This window comes from Podarcis gaigeae (genome assembly GCF_964106915.1).
Source record: "Podarcis gaigeae genome assembly, chromosome: 10".
NCBI classification, from domain to species: Eukaryota; Metazoa; Chordata; class Lepidosauria; order Squamata; family Lacertidae; genus Podarcis; species Podarcis gaigeae.
Window position 1 is genome coordinate 25,473,119 of NC_139686.1, and position 18,537 is coordinate 25,491,655.

The 18,537-nt window shown below is 42.3% G+C and overlaps 2 protein-coding genes across 5 annotated transcripts; one reads left to right on the forward strand and one right to left on the reverse strand.

Moving 5' to 3' along the window:
• Nucleotides 1-1,969: 1,969 nt before the first annotated feature.
• Nucleotides 1,970-12,141, forward strand: TMEM263 (transmembrane protein 263). 4 transcript variants are annotated; one of them, XM_083701064.1, is made up of 5 exons: nucleotides 1,970-2,185; nucleotides 4,998-5,046; nucleotides 7,002-7,096; nucleotides 8,174-8,243; nucleotides 10,836-12,141. In XM_083701064.1, the coding sequence occupies exons 4-5, from the start codon at nucleotides 8,180-8,182 to the stop codon at nucleotides 11,120-11,122; spliced, it is 351 nt and encodes a 116-aa protein (XP_083557190.1). In that variant the 5' UTR covers nucleotides 1,970-2,185; nucleotides 4,998-5,046; nucleotides 7,002-7,096; nucleotides 8,174-8,179; the 3' UTR covers nucleotides 11,123-12,141. The 4 variants fall into 4 exon arrangements, with proteins under 4 accessions (XP_083557190.1, XP_083557188.1, XP_083557191.1 ...); XM_083701062.1 differs by having other exon boundaries at nucleotides 1,971-2,185; nucleotides 7,017-7,096; XM_083701065.1 differs by lacking the exon at nucleotides 1,970-2,185 and adding an exon at nucleotides 2,299-2,758.
• A 1,843-nt stretch (nucleotides 12,142-13,984) lies between these two features.
• Nucleotides 13,985-17,385, reverse strand: MTERF2 (mitochondrial transcription termination factor 2). The gene is made up of 2 exons (XM_083700787.1): nucleotides 17,102-17,385; nucleotides 13,985-15,540 (listed from the first exon to the last, which is right to left on the reverse strand). Exon 2 carries the CDS (start codon nucleotides 15,503-15,505, stop codon nucleotides 14,339-14,341), a length of 1,167 nt encoding a protein of 388 aa, XP_083556913.1. The 5' UTR covers nucleotides 15,506-15,540; nucleotides 17,102-17,385; the 3' UTR covers nucleotides 13,985-14,338.
• Between the last annotated feature and the right edge of the window lie 1,152 nt (nucleotides 17,386-18,537).

The following is an 18,537-nucleotide window of genomic DNA, read 5'->3' on the forward strand; positions in this document are numbered from 1 at the left end:
TGTCACAACAAAAATAAATCTGTCCCGCACTTTCACTTTAATGGAGTGTTGTTGTTGGCATCCACCTGTCTCACTTCCAGGGGTGAAGTCAAACCGCTGTGTTAGTAGAACCAAAGTGACCTCCCCAGGGCACAAGCCTTGACAGTGTGTATGGGAGGTCCTGGGCTGCCCAGACAACAAGGAAAGCAGAACAATATGTTTGGCACCAGCTTGGCTGCAGGAGTTGCCAGAAGGAGGTGTACAAGGCACCATCAGGCCATCTTAGGAACTCCCTCCAGATTTATGTAGAGTTTACTTCTTAGCCTTTTCTTCTCCCAAAGATATCCCACAAGACAGCAGGGGTTTAGGATCACAGTTTTCATTCTCCTAGATGGGCTACCTTCTCAGGTTGACAAGCCTCATCTGCCCCTCACTTTCTGCTACACCACATGCAGAAACCACCTTCTTGACAATATTTGTCCACTCAATCTACCAGAGCCTGTCTTCGCATGCAGGGGAAATCCCTAACTCACTGAGGGTTTGAGACCCATTGACCATGGGCATAGCCAACATTTTTGTTGGGGGGCAGGACTGACAGATTGGTCAGTTAGTTAAGTATTTCTATTGTTTTACTTGGTCTAGGGTGGCAGCTGCCCCCCTGCCCCCCCGGCTATGCCCATGCCATTGGCTAACCTCACCTGGTTTAGCCGGCCAGTAAAAGCTGTTCCCAAGGTGTGGCAGCTGTTACATGCTGACAACTTCTAGGAACCGCCAGGTGGACAAACTACCCCAGAAGGAGCATGATACCAGAGATACTAACACCCCATACACCTACTCTGACTAGCAGTGGCTTTTCGGAATCACAGGCAGAGAACAGGCTTTCCCATTACCTGCCTTCTGATCCTTTTAACAGGAGAGGTCAGGAATTGAACTCAGGACCTTGTGTATGCAAAGTATGCCGCTGAGCTATGGTCCCCTGCAACCATGTAACTGGACAACCTTCAAACATAGCTTTCCCGTTACCTAGCTCATATATGTTATTCTGATATCTGAGGACACATTATCAATTGACATGTCTCTGGCTTTCTAGAGACGCTTGTGAATGAAAATTATAGTTTAAAGATTATGGATTTTTTTCTCCAGGGCCAGCAACATTTTCCTTTTGTGGTATCTGAATATGGCAAAGTGTACACCTGTCTACGCTGCTGTGTACATGATGCAAAATATACAATTGCCATTTCATCAGTCCCTGACATGAGTAATTGCTCAAGCATCCTGGGAGAAAGAAATCAGCGGCTGCTGAGCACAAACAAGGCACCACAATAATTAGCCATTAGAAGCCTGGGACAGGCTGCCAACTCCGCTTCCGTTATTGGGACTTTGTGCACATATTGTTGTGGATTTTGGCATGGCCGCTGGAATTCCTGCGCTCATGACTCAGATAGGTTGTACCTGCACAGAAGCCATTGGGTCGAGCCAACCTTTCGGGATCTGATCTCTGATTATGCCTAGGGCATAGTCTCCTTATTTCCAAACCCAGCTGACAACTGCTGGCAAGAACTCCATGCATGTGAGCGGGTAGCAGCAATGCCACCTCTTTCTCTTGTTTTGCTTTTTTCAGTGGCAGGTGTTGCTTTCCCTGTGGTAGCCCCTTCTGGCAGAAAAGGCTTTGCCTCTCTTGCAAAGGCACAGGGTCGCTATCTTGAGGAAAGAAATGTAATAATTAGCGAGGCAAATGCTGACTTTTGGACACATAAACCCGTCCTTAGTGACGGGAAAATTGGGAGTTGGGGGAAAGGTGTGTGTGTGTGTGAACATAAAACGTATACGATATATCTATATCTATATATAGCTGCTGTCCCTTTCATCCCTCCTCATATTTTGTTCCTCAGCATCAGGAGGCGCCGGTGGAGGAGCGAAGCGCCCGTGTAGACGGGCCTGGGCCTAGGCTGAAGCGCCTGCGCGCCCCTCCGAGCGGCGGGGGGCGCTGGGGGCCGGCCCGGGGCGGGTTCTCCGGGCGGAGACAGGGCGAGGTGCGTAGGTCGCCACGTCGGCAGGCGCCGAAGGAGCAGCTTCCACAGCAACGCGAGGGGAGCCCGAGTTCGCTCCGCGGTGGGGGAAGAAGCTGCTGCTGCCGCCGCCGGAGAGGAGAGGGGCGAGCGGAAGATCCCTCGGCCAGGCGGAGCCGCGAGCTGGCAAGACGGAGGTGAGCCCGAGACGCGGCCTAGTCAGCCGCGGAAAGAGGGAGGCGAGGAGGGCTGGGCAAAAGCATCTCCCCCCTCTCCATGGGAGAAAAGAGGGGCGCGACCCCCCCTCCACCTCGCCCTACCCTTAAGGGGTCTCCTGTCGCCCTCCGCCCGTGGACTCTGGGGGAGGGGGGACAAGGCAGGAGGGAAATGGGGGGCACTGAATGACACCCCCCAAGGGTGGCTTTGGGAGGGGAGCTCGTAACTGAATGGCAGGGTGTAGACAAATGGCCAGAGGGAACCAGTTTTGAATAAGGACGCCCACAGACGCCGCCTCTTTTCCTCTGCTCCCAAAACTACAGCTTTTCGGGGTACGCGAGGAAAACGGGGGGGGGGGCTCGGAGGAGCAGTCTGGAAAATGAAAGAATGTCCGTTTCGTTCCAAAATAAACAAATGCAGTTGAGTTTTTGCCTTGGAACGGTTGCTCTTCTTTGCTGCTCTGCATAAACGGTTTACAGGGCAGCCCCCCACCCTCCAAAACCGTGTTTTCTCCGAATTAAGTCCCGCTGTGTCCAGTGGAGCTGACTCCCCAGGTAAGCGTGCACGGAATAGCAGCAGCCTTAAAAGCTGACCTCCTAAAATGGCCAGATGTAGGTCGTCGTGGAGCGGGAGAACTTGTGATGCGTTTTGTGTGAGAGGGGAATCTGTGCAAGTATCAGAAGCTCCCAAGCTTGTCTTTGCATATAGACGTTTTTCATATATGATGTCCACCAGCCTTCCCTAGAGAGCCTGTTTGTGCAGTTCTGTTTACAGCTTGAATGGAGCGCGGGGAGGGGGAGGGGGATTTGAGGAAAGACATTAATTCACAGTAGAATTTGCTTCTGAGTGCAGATGGCATGAGAATCTGTAAATGGAGGAGGGGGTGGTGGTGTGGTGGTGGTTGTGGCAGGGGGGGGGGGAAGAAGGCGGGGGTTTCCTGCCAGTGCTGTTCTGGCAGGAGACTTTGCGCACCTTCTCTATTAGAAAGGAGCACCGTGTTCAACGTGGAAGAGCCCTTTAGAGGGCGGGCAAAAGAATCCAGGCAGCAGCACGTCAACAGCTGCATGGTTCCAGGTTACATCTCTCTCTTGCTCCTGCCACGTCACTGCTGTGATATAGATCTGTGATTTTTTCCTTGTGTCTTCAGGGTTCCCATTTAAAGCTTTCTGCAGCAGAAAGTAGTAATGCTCCCAATCTGCCATTTACAGGCCTGTTCTCAGCTTGTTTTTCTGCTTCTTTCTCTCCCAAGACTCCTTTGACTTGATGTACCTAATGCTATTCCTGAAAGTTTCTGCTTCATAAACCTTTAGTGCTAGATGCCTGGCCAGGCTTATTAAACTGTCTGACCATTCATGCAAGGCTCGGTTTGTGTGAGTCCCAGACCTAGAGAAGATTGACAGGGGACACGATCTTCAAATATCTGAAGGGCTGTCCCATAGACTGGAAAACAAAGATTTGACCTGCCTTCAGGGACAGCGTAGCACAAGCTCTAATTGGCTTAAGTTACTGGAAGGTAGATTTTGGTGGAACACTAAAGGAAACTTAATGATGTTAAGAGTGGTTTCACAATGAAACAAATTACTCAGAAACATGATGGGACTCCCTTTCTTTGAAACTATTCAAGCCCTCTAGACAGCCATTTGCTGAGGATTCTCTGATGGTGGATTTCCTGCATGAAGCAGGTATTTAGACTAGATAGCCTACAATACCACATCTTACTCTATGATTATCTCACCATCTGGATAATGCCCTGGGATCATAGAATTGTAGAGTTGGATTGCACCCTGAGGGTCCGCTAACCCAACCCCTGCAATGCAAGAATCTCAACACACAATCCCTCATCCAATTTGAAACCATACTGGATCCTGCTTGGTTTGCAAGTGTGCTAGCAGTTATATGTCTGCACCACTAGGAGATGCTTACTTCAGCTTTTGCTGTTCTAAACCCAGAATAGACAAGCTTTATTCTCCAGAAGGGTATGGGGTATAGAGTGGCTGCAAGTACATTCTGTTGCTCAACACCCCACAAAGTGCTTTATTATAAAGTCTGAGTAACTATTAGCCAAAGCGTTTCTTTGGTGGGAAGTGAGTAGAACTATGGAAATTTTTAATAATACATGTAATTTGTTTGGGTAGAATTCAGTGGAGAATTGAGGTGGTGGTGATTTGGCCAGCAGATTCTCCAGTTAGCAATAATTGCTAAACCACATTCTTCTAGACGGTTGCTATTTTCAGGTGCGATTCAATCACATAAATGCACATTCAGGTTGCACAATTATAGTTGATTTGACTTTCTTGCCTAACAATCCCACTTATTCGACTTTTTGTGACAAGGGAAGTGATGGGAAAACCACAATTCTCCCCCCCCCCATTTGCTTTTCTTCCATTCCTTCTTTTCTGGGACACTAAAGTACATCATACACTTCAATGGTTATACAACCTCCCTTTTCTCTTGATTTTCCAGGCATGTGGGGAGGCTGAGTACTACTAACTGAACTGCCTGTGCTTCCTAATAGTTAAGCAGGTTGATAGATGCCCACAGAGATAGAGTGTAGGGACTTGTTTATTAAAGCTAAATGGGAAAACTTATGGCTAAATGGGAAAACTTGCTCTGGGGCATCCTGATTCGCCTTTCTTAGCAGTTCAAAGCTTTGCATTAATTATAGTTCTTTAAGAACCACATAAATTACTTGCATTTCTTCAGGCCATTGTGTGTTGCAGCTGAGATTTAATTGACATTCTGAGAAGTCTATTGTACAGTATATAAATGTTAATAAGCATGTTACTTTCATAGGTTTTCATATAGGAAACCACAGTAGGACTTTTGAATACAGAAACAGTTGGTAAGTCTTGGTTTTTATATATATTTAGATTTAAGTAATTGTAGGTGTACCGTAAGTAGACACTGAGAAACCTAAATGGGGGCAGAGGGGATCAAGAGAGTACAGTCATACCTTGGGTTGAATATGCTTCATGTTGAGCGCATTTGAGTTGCGCTCCGCAGCAACCTGGAAGTAACGGAGCGCATTACTTCCGGGTTTCGCCGCATGCGCAGACGCTCAAAATGACGTCACATGCATGCGCAGAAGCGGCAAAAAGTGACACATGTGTGCGCAGACGTGCCATCGCTAGTTACGTTTGCTTCTGGATGTGAACGGAGCTCCGGAACAGATGCCGTTCGCATCCCGAGGTACCACTGTATTTGCCTATGACAGATGCCACCTAACTTTGCAGGAAAGCATTGGAGACAGGGTGGTTCTGACCTCGCTTCTGCATTTGCCACCACCAGCCCCCAAAACATGGCCTGCTGCAAGGTTGCAAATGTGCTCTTCTCTCAGCTGTTGGATAATATCTCATCAGTATAGGAAACTGCAAAGGCAGACTAAAGCTGTGGTGGAAGTCCAGGGAATGCAAAGGCAGGGAATGTTCATAAAGGTGCAAGTCCATTCCAAAATTTGACATAGAATTAATGTTATGCATTTTCGTGTAGAATGTGGTCTTGTATTCACCTGAATATTTGCAGGGAGGCAGTTTGCAGTGTAGTGATAATACATCAGTCCTGATTTCTTAATTTATTTCAGAATACTCTACTAATTAACCCGGTCAAAATAGTTTGTTATGCATGTTGTTGTGTTCACCTTACCTGTAAATATGAAGAAAAGTACCCTACTGCAAACATTTAAGGTACTGAAAAATCTCTCATAAAACAATAATCTGGCCAGTTTGCTCACTTGTTTTACATGGTTGTTGTTTAAACCATATACTGTGAATGGGGAAAGGAACTGAGGATGGCTTGCCTCAGGTTGCATCTGGTGTAGGGATGAGGCTCTCCAGATGTTGCTGGACTACAACTCTCAACTCCCATCATTGGCTACACTGGCAGGGCTCACAGGAGAGTGGATTCTAACATCTGGACGGCTGCAGATTCCCCATCCCAGACCTCTTGTCATGGCAGAGGCAAGATTTGAACCAGGAACTCTCTGGCTCACAGCTTGGACTCTTAGCCTATACACTATACAAACTGAGGACCTATTTACGCATTTTTACTATACCGATATTGGGGAAATTGTTTTCAGTAAAATAACTGAGAGGCAGATTCTGTATGGGATACCACTTCATGTCAGAAATGCCATTAAATCTGCTTTTATACTAGCACACATGATGGATGGACACACACCTATTTATGGTGAAAGTCCCAGTAGATGGCAGAGTTCCCTGAAAAAATGGGCTTATGCACATTTGTTGCATATGGTGATGTGTAGATAGGCAACATGCAGCTTTCCACACCAGAAGGGCCATGAAGGACACATGTGCAGCAGCTCCAAAATGCTTATTTTTAAAGCTTTTGGTACAACCTTCCACCTTGTGCCTATACACTGATAGAAACTTGCAGGAGCCTTGACTCTTTTAGTATATGGTTCATTTGGCACCCCCAGAATAAGTATGAATCTACAAAATTTGTGGGTGTATGTGTTTTTACAACTTAGCGTCTGTCATTTCAGTTGAAATCTGAAGTTGCACAATAACAACAAGGGCACACATATTTGTGTGTATCATCCATTAAAATGCTTGTCTTCCTCCTTTGGGTGGTTCTCAAAGATGTGGATACCTGTTTGTTAAACATAGACGATTTAAAGATTAGCCAGTGAAGTGTTGCCTCACATGAAAAAGCACTTCAGAATGTCTTGGACATTTTTTTTTTATAAGGACACACCAACCTTTCTTTTACTTCTGGAAATTTCTTATATTGTTAATCTCACTGGATACGTGCTGTTTTTGTATCTGTTGATTTGACCAGTGTTTATAATTGTAGACTGCTGTTTAATAATAAGGGGAAACAAGGAGAGAACTTGTGCTGGTCATCTTGAAGCTACACAGCAAGGCGTTAAATAGGTATGCACATTATATGTGGTGTAAAATATTTATATTTAATACTACTTGTTTAATTCTAGTGCTGCATAATGCTTCTTAAACAAGCACAGTGTACTTGACACTTATCTACGTGTTAGCTGCTTAATTTTGGTAATTTAATTATTTTTGTCCTGCATTTCTTCTAAAAGCCTAAAACTGAATTTTCAGTTTTGCTTAAATGATAAAAAATTGTCATTGACTTTGTGAAGTGAATTACATATACAATGAGAATAAGCCCTGTTATTCAGCACTGAATATGTACACTTCTAAAATGTGTGCTACTTCCAAAATAGCAACTTTCAAAGAAGCTTTTTAATACTACAGTGGTACCTCGTGTTACATACGCTTCAGGTTACATACCCTTCAGGTTACAGACTCCGCTAACCCAGAAATCGTGCTTTGGCGGCGCGGCAGCAGTGGGAGGCCCCATTAGCTAAAGTGGTGCTTCAGGTTAAGAACAGTTTCAGGTTAAGAATGGACCTCCAGAACGAATTAAGTACTTAACCCGAGGTACCACTATACTGTATTCTAAAGACAGGAAATAGAGATTAATGCTATATCCAATTAAAACTGTAGGAGATATGTGGCTGGAATCTGGCCAATACAGTAGTGTTAATACCACATCTCTTGGCAAAACTGTATCTGATCTCATTGACCCTAATTAAGGACTGGGAAATTAATAAGGCAACATGTCCTGCATGGCATTATTGAACTAACTCTGTTAGATGGTATTACTCGGCTGCCTTCCTTTTAAATGCTCCCGACTGGTAACCTTGTATGGTATGAGGGGGAGGCGTCTGACACATTTATTTTAAACTTACTTAATTGGAATTAAGACCTACTGACTTCCGCAGAACTTGTCTTAGCAGATATATTTAGCATCATGGTATAGTTCTGATCTCTCTCACACATTTAACTGTATGTTTCACATTAAAATAACAAGTAGCCATTTAAAAACTAGATAACTTAAAATGTGTCCCTTTTTAAAGGGAGATGAGTGAAAGATTGACTTGTGCCTATATTGCAAATGAGAACTCGGTTGTTGTTTTTCTCCCACAGGCAATAATGAACCAAACAGACAGAAATGAACAAGATGTTCCTGCATATCTTAATGAGGAGCCACCAGAAGGTAAATTTCAATAACAAGTTTACCATGGTTCTGTCAGCTTTAAGGTTTCGGCTACAAACCTGTTTGTCCCTGTGTTCCTGGGTGTAAGTGCCATTGAATCCAGTGAGACTTACTTCTGAGTAAACTTGTAAAAAGGAAGAATAAATATTCGTACGTTACAGTGCTTGAAGGATTTCATCAAGCCTACTTTAGAAAATGATTGCTCTTATTGCTGAGGAGCCGAGCAATGCAATGTGGGGGCTGAAATGTAGTCCATCTATTCATTATTAATCAGTTATTTACTAAATTGTGAATAAGTTTCCCTTTTATGAACTTACAGTGGTACCTCGGGTTAAGTACTTAATTCGTTCCGGAGGTCCGTACTTAACCTGAAACTGTTCTTAAAGCACCACTTTAGCTAATGGGGCCTCCTGCTGCCACCGCACCGCCCGAGCACGATTTCTGTTCTCATCCTGAAGCAAGGTTCTTAACCCAAGGTACTATTTCTGGGTTAGCGGAGTCTGTAATCTGAAGCGTATGTAACCTGAAGTGTATGTAACCCGAGGTACCACTGTATTTCAATTTCAAGACTATAGCTGACTCTGCATAGAAAATCACAAAAAAAAAAATTTTTTTTTATTAGTTTAAAATTGTGTTTGCCCATGCCTCTACAGTGTGCTTCACAGTTGAGGATGCATTGGGTTTTTAACAACCAGGTCCAACTCTTAGCATCTTATATTCCCCGGCATATGCTTTTTGGTAAATTCTGCAAACCTTTGTTTCCCAAAACACGGTTGATTCCTCCCTGCTATGTATGGATGGTGTTGTTTTGGCTGCATAAGGATCCACATTCAGAGAATGAGTTGCTGTTAGCGTATAGGACAGCACAGAAGCTGTACATGCTTATATGCCAATAAATCCTGTTTTATTTCTTGCATACCTTGGCCTATTGGTTTCGCTTATGTTCCTGTATTTCTATTTTAGGCTGCGTATGTCTTGCTATTACCAGCTTATTGGTTTAAATAAAATTTAGGAACTTATTTCTTGCATAGTTTGTCTTATCCAATAGGCATGAGTTTCACAGTGGTCAATTCCATTTTATTTCATGGACTTGTGTGCTTCATAGCATGTGGTTCAGAAATTCAGATAACTTATGACACTTTTCACATAGGGAGCTAATCTTATAAAAACTGAAATTCACAGGCTTCTGAAATGAGTGGCCATCTCACTGATCTGTCAACCACTGTTAGGCTTTCTCCTGTCTCCTCTGCAGTACTTAGATACACAATCAGGTTTAAGTGGTTGTTAATACTGGACTGTGCAGTTTTTGAACATACTTTGACTTTAGTCACTCTCAGTAGCAGCAGTTGAGTAATGCCTATCATCATCATCATCATCATCATATAACAAGGGTGTGGAAAGAAGTATCTCTCATTTCTTAGTGATTATTTTAGAGCTTACCGTCATTGTGTTGGCATGATGGCAGCTATGTTCTCTGTACTGCACGGACAAGCAGCTATCAGCATGGGAGCTGACAGTAGAAGTGAGACTTGTGGGTGCTCTGGAGAGCCAGTAATCTACAAAATGTTATGTCTGGAAGCACCTTATTATTCAATTGCTCTGAACCTGTTTAAGTCTGGTAAAACAAGAAAAAAATGGTGTTAATTCAGAGCTATTCAGAAGTAAGCCCCATTGAGTTCAGTGGAATTTACTCCCAAGTAAGTGTGTACAGGATTCTAGCCTATTCTTTTCTAACATGGCATGCAGAGTTTGGTGCTTAGGGGGTGTATCCAACATTAACCATACTCAGAGTGGATCTTTTAAGGTCAAATGTGGCCCTCTAGCTGTTTTGGGACTACAATTCCCATCATCCCTGACCACTGGTCCTGTTAGCTAGGGGTGATGGGAGTTGTAGTCACAAAACAGCTAGAGGGCCATGTTTGGCCATCCCTGTTTTATATGCACTACTTCCCAGTGGGGAACTGGCATGCACATCTGGAAGCCTGGAAATGACATTGAGGCATTAAAAATAAGGAAACATCCTGGCTCCTGATTATCTGAGTGAATGTTCCTTCCTTACCATATTTTGAAAGGCAGGTCAAAACCTTTCTTTTCCAAAGAGAATTATGAAAATGGTTAAACCCTAGTTCTTCCCAAAACATACACAATATGCAAGCAAATCATAACCAAAGGTTGCAGGATTCCTTAAAGAGGAAATCAAGGACGAGGCCATTTTTAAAAGTAGGTTTGGGTTAGACAGAATCTTCCATGTGCTCCTGAAAGGTTCTGAGACACTGGAAATTTGTGTAATCCCCCCCCCCCCCAAATAAGCACTGCTCCAGTTTATTTACAAGACTGAACTAAAGAGACAACAGCTTGATAAAGGGAAAAGTGGTGTAAGTTTAACAATTACGCAAAATACAGGTATTTTAATATCTTTTTTGAAAATGTTATCCTTTAAAAAAAAAAAACTTGCAATGGCTCCTTCTAACAGCCATCCCATAGAATGCTTATAGTCCATGTGGTATATGTCATGTTAGAAGGATCTGCAATTGTTTGCCTTAAAAACATTAAAATATGATTTGAACATTTTACTATCTCTCTCCTTCTCAGATTCATTAAAAGATCATCCACAGCAGCAGCCCGGCATGCTTTCTCGCGTGACTGGTGGCCTCTTCAGCATAACAAAGGGAGCTGTTGGTGCCACAATTGGTGGTGTAGCATGGATAGGAGGGAAAAGCCTAGAAATGACCAAAACAGCAGTAACAGCCGTGCCTTCCATGGGAGTAGGATTGGTAAAAGGAAGTGTTTCTGCTGTGACAGGAGGTGTTACAGCTGTAGGATCTGCTATCACAAGCAAAGTGCCTTTAACAGGGAAGAAGAAGGATAAGTCTGACTAAAAGAGAGAGAAACTGAGGCCAAGGAAGTTGCTTCTGTGGTTGTGGAATCTGCAGAAATGGACTGCTACAAAGCCACAGGTCTTAAGACTCCTATAAAGAGCTGTGTGAATGACTTTCACCTGAAAGGGACAAGAGCCGTGTGATACCCCAGTGTCTGGAATTTCATTTAAAACGATAGATTTCTTCAAGCACTCATCTGTGAAATGTTACACTTGATGAACATGGAATCAAGTACATGGATCTCAAAGGGTAGCTCACATATGAATATTAATTCACTGTAGATCTTTTTTGCAGTCTTGGAACTAAAAATGTGAAAATAAAAATGGAGGGAATGACCTAGCAAAAGGTGAAGCACTTTGAAGTCCTGTTGGTCCCAATGGGAGGGGCTAAAGCCTGTGCTTACCTGCCCCTTTAGTATCAGTTGAACATTAAAGTGCTTTAAATATTGGCTAGATCATGTCCTCAGTTGGTAACTTCTACAGTACCATAAATATATTGATGTTCTAGCTGCAAGCCTATGGCGTCTGTATTTTTTTTTATAAAGAATCATTGAACTGCTTAAAGGGTCTTCATATATCTTTGCTTTTTGAACCTATTTTTATACACTCTATAAACTCTGAATGGTGACTGCATTCACTCTGTGTGTGCATGTGTGTGTGTGCGCCTCTATATATATATGTAGTTGTGTGGTATACCAATCTAATCATTCATGCCTTACGGTGAAAAACAATCTATTTTTTCTTAGTGACTGGAAGGATTTTGTAATTTCCCTCATTTCAATGCAGTCTGTGAAAGAAGCTTTACTTTTTTAACACTGTTGATACTGACTGAAGAGATGACTGCTAAATCTCAGGTGTAACTTGCTGGTTTCCAAACCCCCACCTCAAAATGAAAACTCCTTTGTGCTGTTAGTTTGTTTAAACTGAAGTGTATGTCCAAGTTTACAGTCCATACATTACTGGATAACTTCTAGCTTAGAATAAAAACACTTTTTGTGGCTTCTAGTCCAAAAATACAAATGATTCTAAAACCCGCTTCTTGAACACTGCCATGAATTCAACAACAGCTGCTGCTATGCATCATTTGTTTCAGTGTTGCAGATGGAAATGAGTAGAGTCTGTGCAGCAGCCGTGGTTGATGGGATAGACAATACCATTTTCACTATGAAAACATAGACCTTCCTAGAATTTGCACCTCAGTAGGTAGTTTTCGCTGAAAATTGGGGGGTGGGGGTGGGAGATGACGACAAAATAGCACCGAAGACTGGCAATGATTAAAAATAACTAGGTGACTTGCATAGAAATTAATTTAACACATACATTTTCAAGGTTTCCTGAGCAACATGTAGATTTATCATTTGCTCTCTTGCTCCCAATACATAATCCATTAACTCCAAAGTAGCCCTCAAATTAGTGGACTGTAATGCAGGTTAATGGGGTTCATGCCTCACAAATTTCATTTGGAAACTCTTCAGCATGTTCTTGTTGACTTTGTAGTGTTTTTGGTAGTATAAAGATGGCTGAAGTACACATGAATATTCCGTATGCTGCATTTCCTAAAATTTATGTGTTAAAATCAAGAAAAAGCTAAGCACCTGAGCTTCACTGATTCTAGTTCTAAACAGTGGATTAATGTTTTCCATTTTTGTTTTGTTTTGCTGGCAGCCAAAAGCCATTGTTTGTCCAAAATCACTTATTCTAGTTTCTAGAATTTTGTGCATTAAACAGTCATATAAATGATCCAGCTGTTGCCATCTGTATTTCAGCTGCCAAGGGAAAGGACAGTTGCTTAAGTGGTAGAACACATGCTCTGCCTGCAGCTTTAACCCTGATTTCTCTCGCTAAAAAAATAAATTATGTAGCAAGGCTGGGAAACATCTGTACTCAAGACCATGGGGGGGAGCTGTTGCCAGTCAGAGAAGACAATGCTGGAACAATGGTAAGGCAGCTTCATCATATTTTACTTAAAATATTTCTATACATCAAACTTTTGTAAAGGTTAAGAGAACAGAATTCTTCAAACCCAAAATGTGATACATCAAACCATCCCAACATAAGGATTTTATCACCGCTACTCTCTGAATAAGTGTTTTTCAGGGAGCTGAATTAAGACAGCAAAAGACTGTAAGAAGGCCATGGCTATATGAGAGCTTAAAAGGAGCTCTTCATCTGGGATACCTTGACTAGCATGATTGCAGATATTGAAAAAAATCAGTTTACTCCATGCTGTTCAACCACACTCTTAACAAAGATTCCTAAAAGCATCTATTAAAGCAGAAACATCCAATTCCTTTTTGTTAAGGATCTTTGTAAAAAAAAAAAAAAATTCTGAGTGTCTTCCAGATGTTTGACTTTTAATTGGTTTGTATGTGGATATTATTTTTAGAATGAGTAGCCAGACTGAAACAAAGAGATAGAATATAGAAATATTTAGACTTAAAATGCTGTAGAAATTAATTGCCATTCCAGGTGGCAACCCTTCACTGAGGGTCTTAAAACTGTAAATGAGATATTGTGAACACAGTGTTGTCTGGTTACATATGCTTAGTCCTACTGAGGATAAAAGAAATGTAACGTGCAGATTTACCGTATGTGGCTGATCTTAAAAGCATCCTCACTGATCCAAGCTTACATAGTTCTCTCTGGTACTGAGCGCCTGCCACAACAACTAGTGCCCCTGCTTATTTTGTGTGCTTAATTATAAAAGCTTTCAAAAAAGTGAAAACCCAGGCTGCTTGTTGGATAGGAAGAGGAGTGCGTAGAATCCAAAAGACTCCCAGCACTCTTAAGGAGTGTGGCAATCCTAATGATAGGATGTTAAAATTATGCAACTGTGGCACTACAGGGCTATTTCCTTAAGGCATTGTTTTGAAAGCTTTTATTTGTCAGCTTACTGAAAACTGATACAGAATGACCTGGTGGGTTTATCTTTCTTTTGGTTAGTATATTGCACTCAGTATCAGCAACACTGTTAACAGTGCCATCATTCAAGTTAAGTTTCTGATAAGATGGTGTCCAATTTGGTGGAGAAACTTGAAATCCCATTACTCACAGAGTTCCATGTTTAAAAAATTTCATTTAAACTGAAATAAGTAGGGTGTGAATAAAAATCCATTTTGAGGATCAATCACATTCAGTGTTCTCCAAGTATAAAAAGTCACCCAACCGTCTTTCATCTCAAACTCCCATGTGGCATTCTTTAAATACATTCCAGAAATTAATCTTCAATGTTTAAAGGAGCAACTGGATTAAATATTGGCCTCTCCTTTTTTTCTTGTATCTTTCCGTAAGTAACTTCAAAATCCATTTTTGTCCCAGTCAGGCATTCTAGAGTTCTGCCTTTTAGACTGTATCCTATGGCATCTAATTTTTTAATCCTATATTGCACTATTTCTGCTGACAGTTCTAACACTGCAGGTGTTTGTTTAATTTGGTCCACAGAAATTCCCACCTTCAATAGCCCCTCCAGTCTTTCTTCCAGCACTGGAACTGAGTAGTAGAGAAGGGCAGGGCATTTTATTATTAGCTCTTTTAATTCTTGATCACTGCATTTGAAGATGTTCTTGGAGAACAGCAGGCTGTTCTGCATGCTATTAGGGTTAAGCTGAAAAACAAAGCCCTTCAGCTTGGATAGCAGACTCAAAACTTCAAAGTCAGTGAATTTGTTCTTCTGAAAAAACCCCAAATTTTCTTCAACAGCAGCCGAAGAATTTAACAAAATAAATGGGTTTTGACTCAGTAATTTCATCATCCAGTTCTTCATATTTTCCTGTGAACCTCCTAGCCTTATATAGTTACTTTGTAGGGTTTCTATCATATGCTTGTTCTTTGCAACAGGATTATAAAAAATATTTGATGCGCTTGTTAGGAGCCGGCTGATAACCGCATTTTTCAGTCCCAGATCTTTGAAGAACCTAACGTTGGCTTTCTGGTTTTCATAGTTTTTAACTGTAAAAAAGGAGTCTGGGAACCGTTTTATTAATTCAACTAGTTGTTTTTCGTTTTGGCAGACTGATAACCACAATTCCCTCTGATAATGGATATCTGTAGGGCTACAAAGAATTGCCTCAGGACAGCGTTCAAAAATATATGCCACAGAACTCTTGTCAGCTCCCATTTCTTGCAAAATCTTAGCTGTTTCCTTGATGTGCGTCATCTCTTTTGAGAGCACCCATGGCTTTAGCCTACGGATCTTCTTGATATCCACAGATAACTCATAGAGGCTTTGTACAGTAGCCTTGTTCTCTCCAGCAGCGACATCAGATGTATATCGAAAATGCAGTAAAAAGTTTCTGTTGTGTCTTTGATTCCATAAGGCTGAAAGAGCTGGCAACAGCAGGCGAGGCTGAGATCGCATAAATAGATTTGGAGCAACGTGGGTCATTTCAGTTTGTGATTTAGCACTATGTCTGAGAAGGCCTGAAAGAATGAAAGTATTTGAGATAGTATTAATACTGTGCCTGTTCAACCTTTCTTTTTTTGGGGGGGAGGGAGAACAAGAAAACAATATTTTCCCCACTTAGGGAATTTCTGCTCCTGTTTAACAACAATCTTTCCAGGCTGTAATTATGCTCCACTCTGTGGCAGCTGCATTCAAATATTCATATTTAAATAATGTGTATGCTTGGCACCTTCTGTCTCAGCCAGATATAAATGATAAACGACTGGTAATCTGTAGCAGAATTTATGTTAGTAGGTCAACAGAAACTTGCAATGCAAGAGGCTGGGTGCCTGTTGCTACACCTCCTGAGACCTAATAGGGGGTAAAATAAAACCACACACTTTAACTGCCGGAGGAATTGATCAAGAGGACCAAGGAATGGATGGGAAAGCACAATTACCTGCTACATCTGTATTGTTAAGGTAAGTGCACCAGTCACCTTCACACACCCATGACAGTTAAATCTATTTGTTTTCATTTTTTTAAAGGTCCCATTTCACAACTTTACTCTCGCCTATTTTGCGATGCCTCTATTTTTTCACCATCACAGAAGCAGGTGGAACTTCAGGAGACATGCACCATGTTTTTGGCAAAACTTTAAAAGAGCTTTGGTCCCTTGAAGTACCATGGAGGTAGCCATGTTACTGAAAAACCCTGCCCACAGAGGCTCCCCTATTGTACAACTTTCGTTATATGCTGAAGACCCACCTCTTTTTTATATTGATAGGAGGTTTTTTTTGGGGGGGTCAGTCTGGATGATGCCCCGAGTCCCTTCTGATCCTTGAGATCCTGGATCTGTGCAAGCTTGCCAAACCAGTTCCTTTATCTTTAAGGTAAAGATTTTGGGTAGCCATTTAAGCACCGCAATCAGGACAACCAAATTAGTTACCCTGCTTGGAAATTGGGGTGGCATGTATCAATATATTTAGGATGCATTCCAGTTGTGACTGCTATGGGAGGAATGCTAGAATCGGGTTGTAAAGTCTGCTTCTTATTTATTTTATTATTTTAAGGCTGGCATAAGCAGCACCGGATTTAGGTTTGATGAGGCCCTAAGCTACTAAAGGTAATGGGGCCCTTTATATGTCCAGTTGTCCATTGTCGACAACAAATTGTCACTGTTTTTTGTGTTGAATATATGCTATATGGTAATTTATGGACCTAACAGGTATCTAAAGCCATTTGCACATAACAGAATACATATTTTATTAAATAATTGTTGAACTGAAATGCAATTAAGAAGAAGCATATTAACAGTGAAATAATTATTAAGCTCTAACTTAAAATGATTGGGGGCCCATTACTTACATCACAGGAGCCTACACAACACAAAACACTGTTGCTGTATGTAGGCTTTATTTTATTTGTTTTTTGTCTTATATTTTGGAAATGTACATCCTGTGTTTTTTCCATGGGGGGGGGGCAAGAGAGTGGGGCCCTAAGCTATAGCTTGTTTAGCTGATACGTAAATCCGGCACTGCACTGGTGGCCAGGTGTGTGCCAAACACCGCGCTGTCCCTTCCAGCGAGAGATACTTACTAAATCGGCGCTCAACCCACACACCGCCCTTGCTGGATGACCGTCTGTTTCCCTTCCGCAAAGCTGCTGCGGCCGGGCTTTGCTGCTGCCTCCGCCATTCTCTCCAGACCAGGCCTCGGTGATCCCTTGGGCGCTTGACCTTGCACTGCCCCGTCCCGGATCCCCATCCTCAGTGCAGACCCCGCGCGCGCGGCAGCAACTCCGGGCCCAAAGCGCGACGGGAGATCCGGAAGCGCAGCAAAGGGGCGTCTGCGTTCCCACCAATGGAGAGGCGGCAAGTAACAGCCACCCGGGCACGCTTCTTGGCCATACCATTCATTGTGCGAGGCAGAGGGAGGGGTGTAATGCTGGCGGACCGAACCATTTCCACTTTTGCAACTCGGGTTGGTGGCTGTGACAAGCCAGAGGAGTGATTTGAAACGGATTTGTTGATGTTGTGATTTTTAAAAAAAGGAAAAATAAGCACAAGACGAACACACTGTTCCCTGCAACCACCCCTTTGCATAATAACCGCAAAGGACAGAAACACTTATTTGCAAAAGGGTGGGAGAAACTGAGATACTTATTCACAGCATACATTTTTAAAGCACATTTCTACCACTTTTGACACTCATGGCTTTCCCCCAAAGAGTCCTGGGAACGGTAGTGCACGTAATGCGCAGCACCCTCAAAAAGCTATGGTTCCCTGGAGTCTTCTGGGAGAGCTGTTTAAGTGAGCATTGGCACGGGCTGACATTTATTCAGCGGCAAGTTTTGAAATTTGAAATGGTCCAAAGTGGACAATGGCTTCACTTGGACTGGTTAATTGATGAAACTCCCTTCATCTGATTGTCAATCTTGACTGGCACCAGCACAAACAGAATACATTCCTACAGAATACATTCCTTCCTGAAGCCATGAAGCATGCAGTTTAGTACGCAAACTAAACATAAAAGTAAATGTTAATGTAATTGCCTAATTTTTAAGAAGTAGGAGAGGTTCTTTTTACATAATTTTAGGCTAGATCAGTAACACAGTAGTCAAAATACTACAGGTATGGATTCTAATTATTATAAAAGCAACTTGCAGGAAACTGCATCACGTGGAAATCTTAAAAAGAAACAAAACTTTTCAGGTGTGGAAACATGTCATTAAAAGCACACTCAGGCAACACTAAAACCACCTTGCACTTAACGTCATAACAAGCACCATATGATTAGCAAATTACAGGGTTTGTTATACTCCTAGCTTTCAAAGACATTAGATGCTTTGGATTTCTTTCTTGCTTCATGGTACACAATGTTCTGCCAAGCCTTAGTACAGTACTTAGTGCAAAGAGAACTAGTGTGGTCAGGGCCGGATTTAGATTTGATGAGGCCCTAAGCTACTGAAGGTAATGGGGCCCTTTATACGTCCAGCTGTCCTTTGTCAAAACAATTTGTCACTGTTTTTTTGTG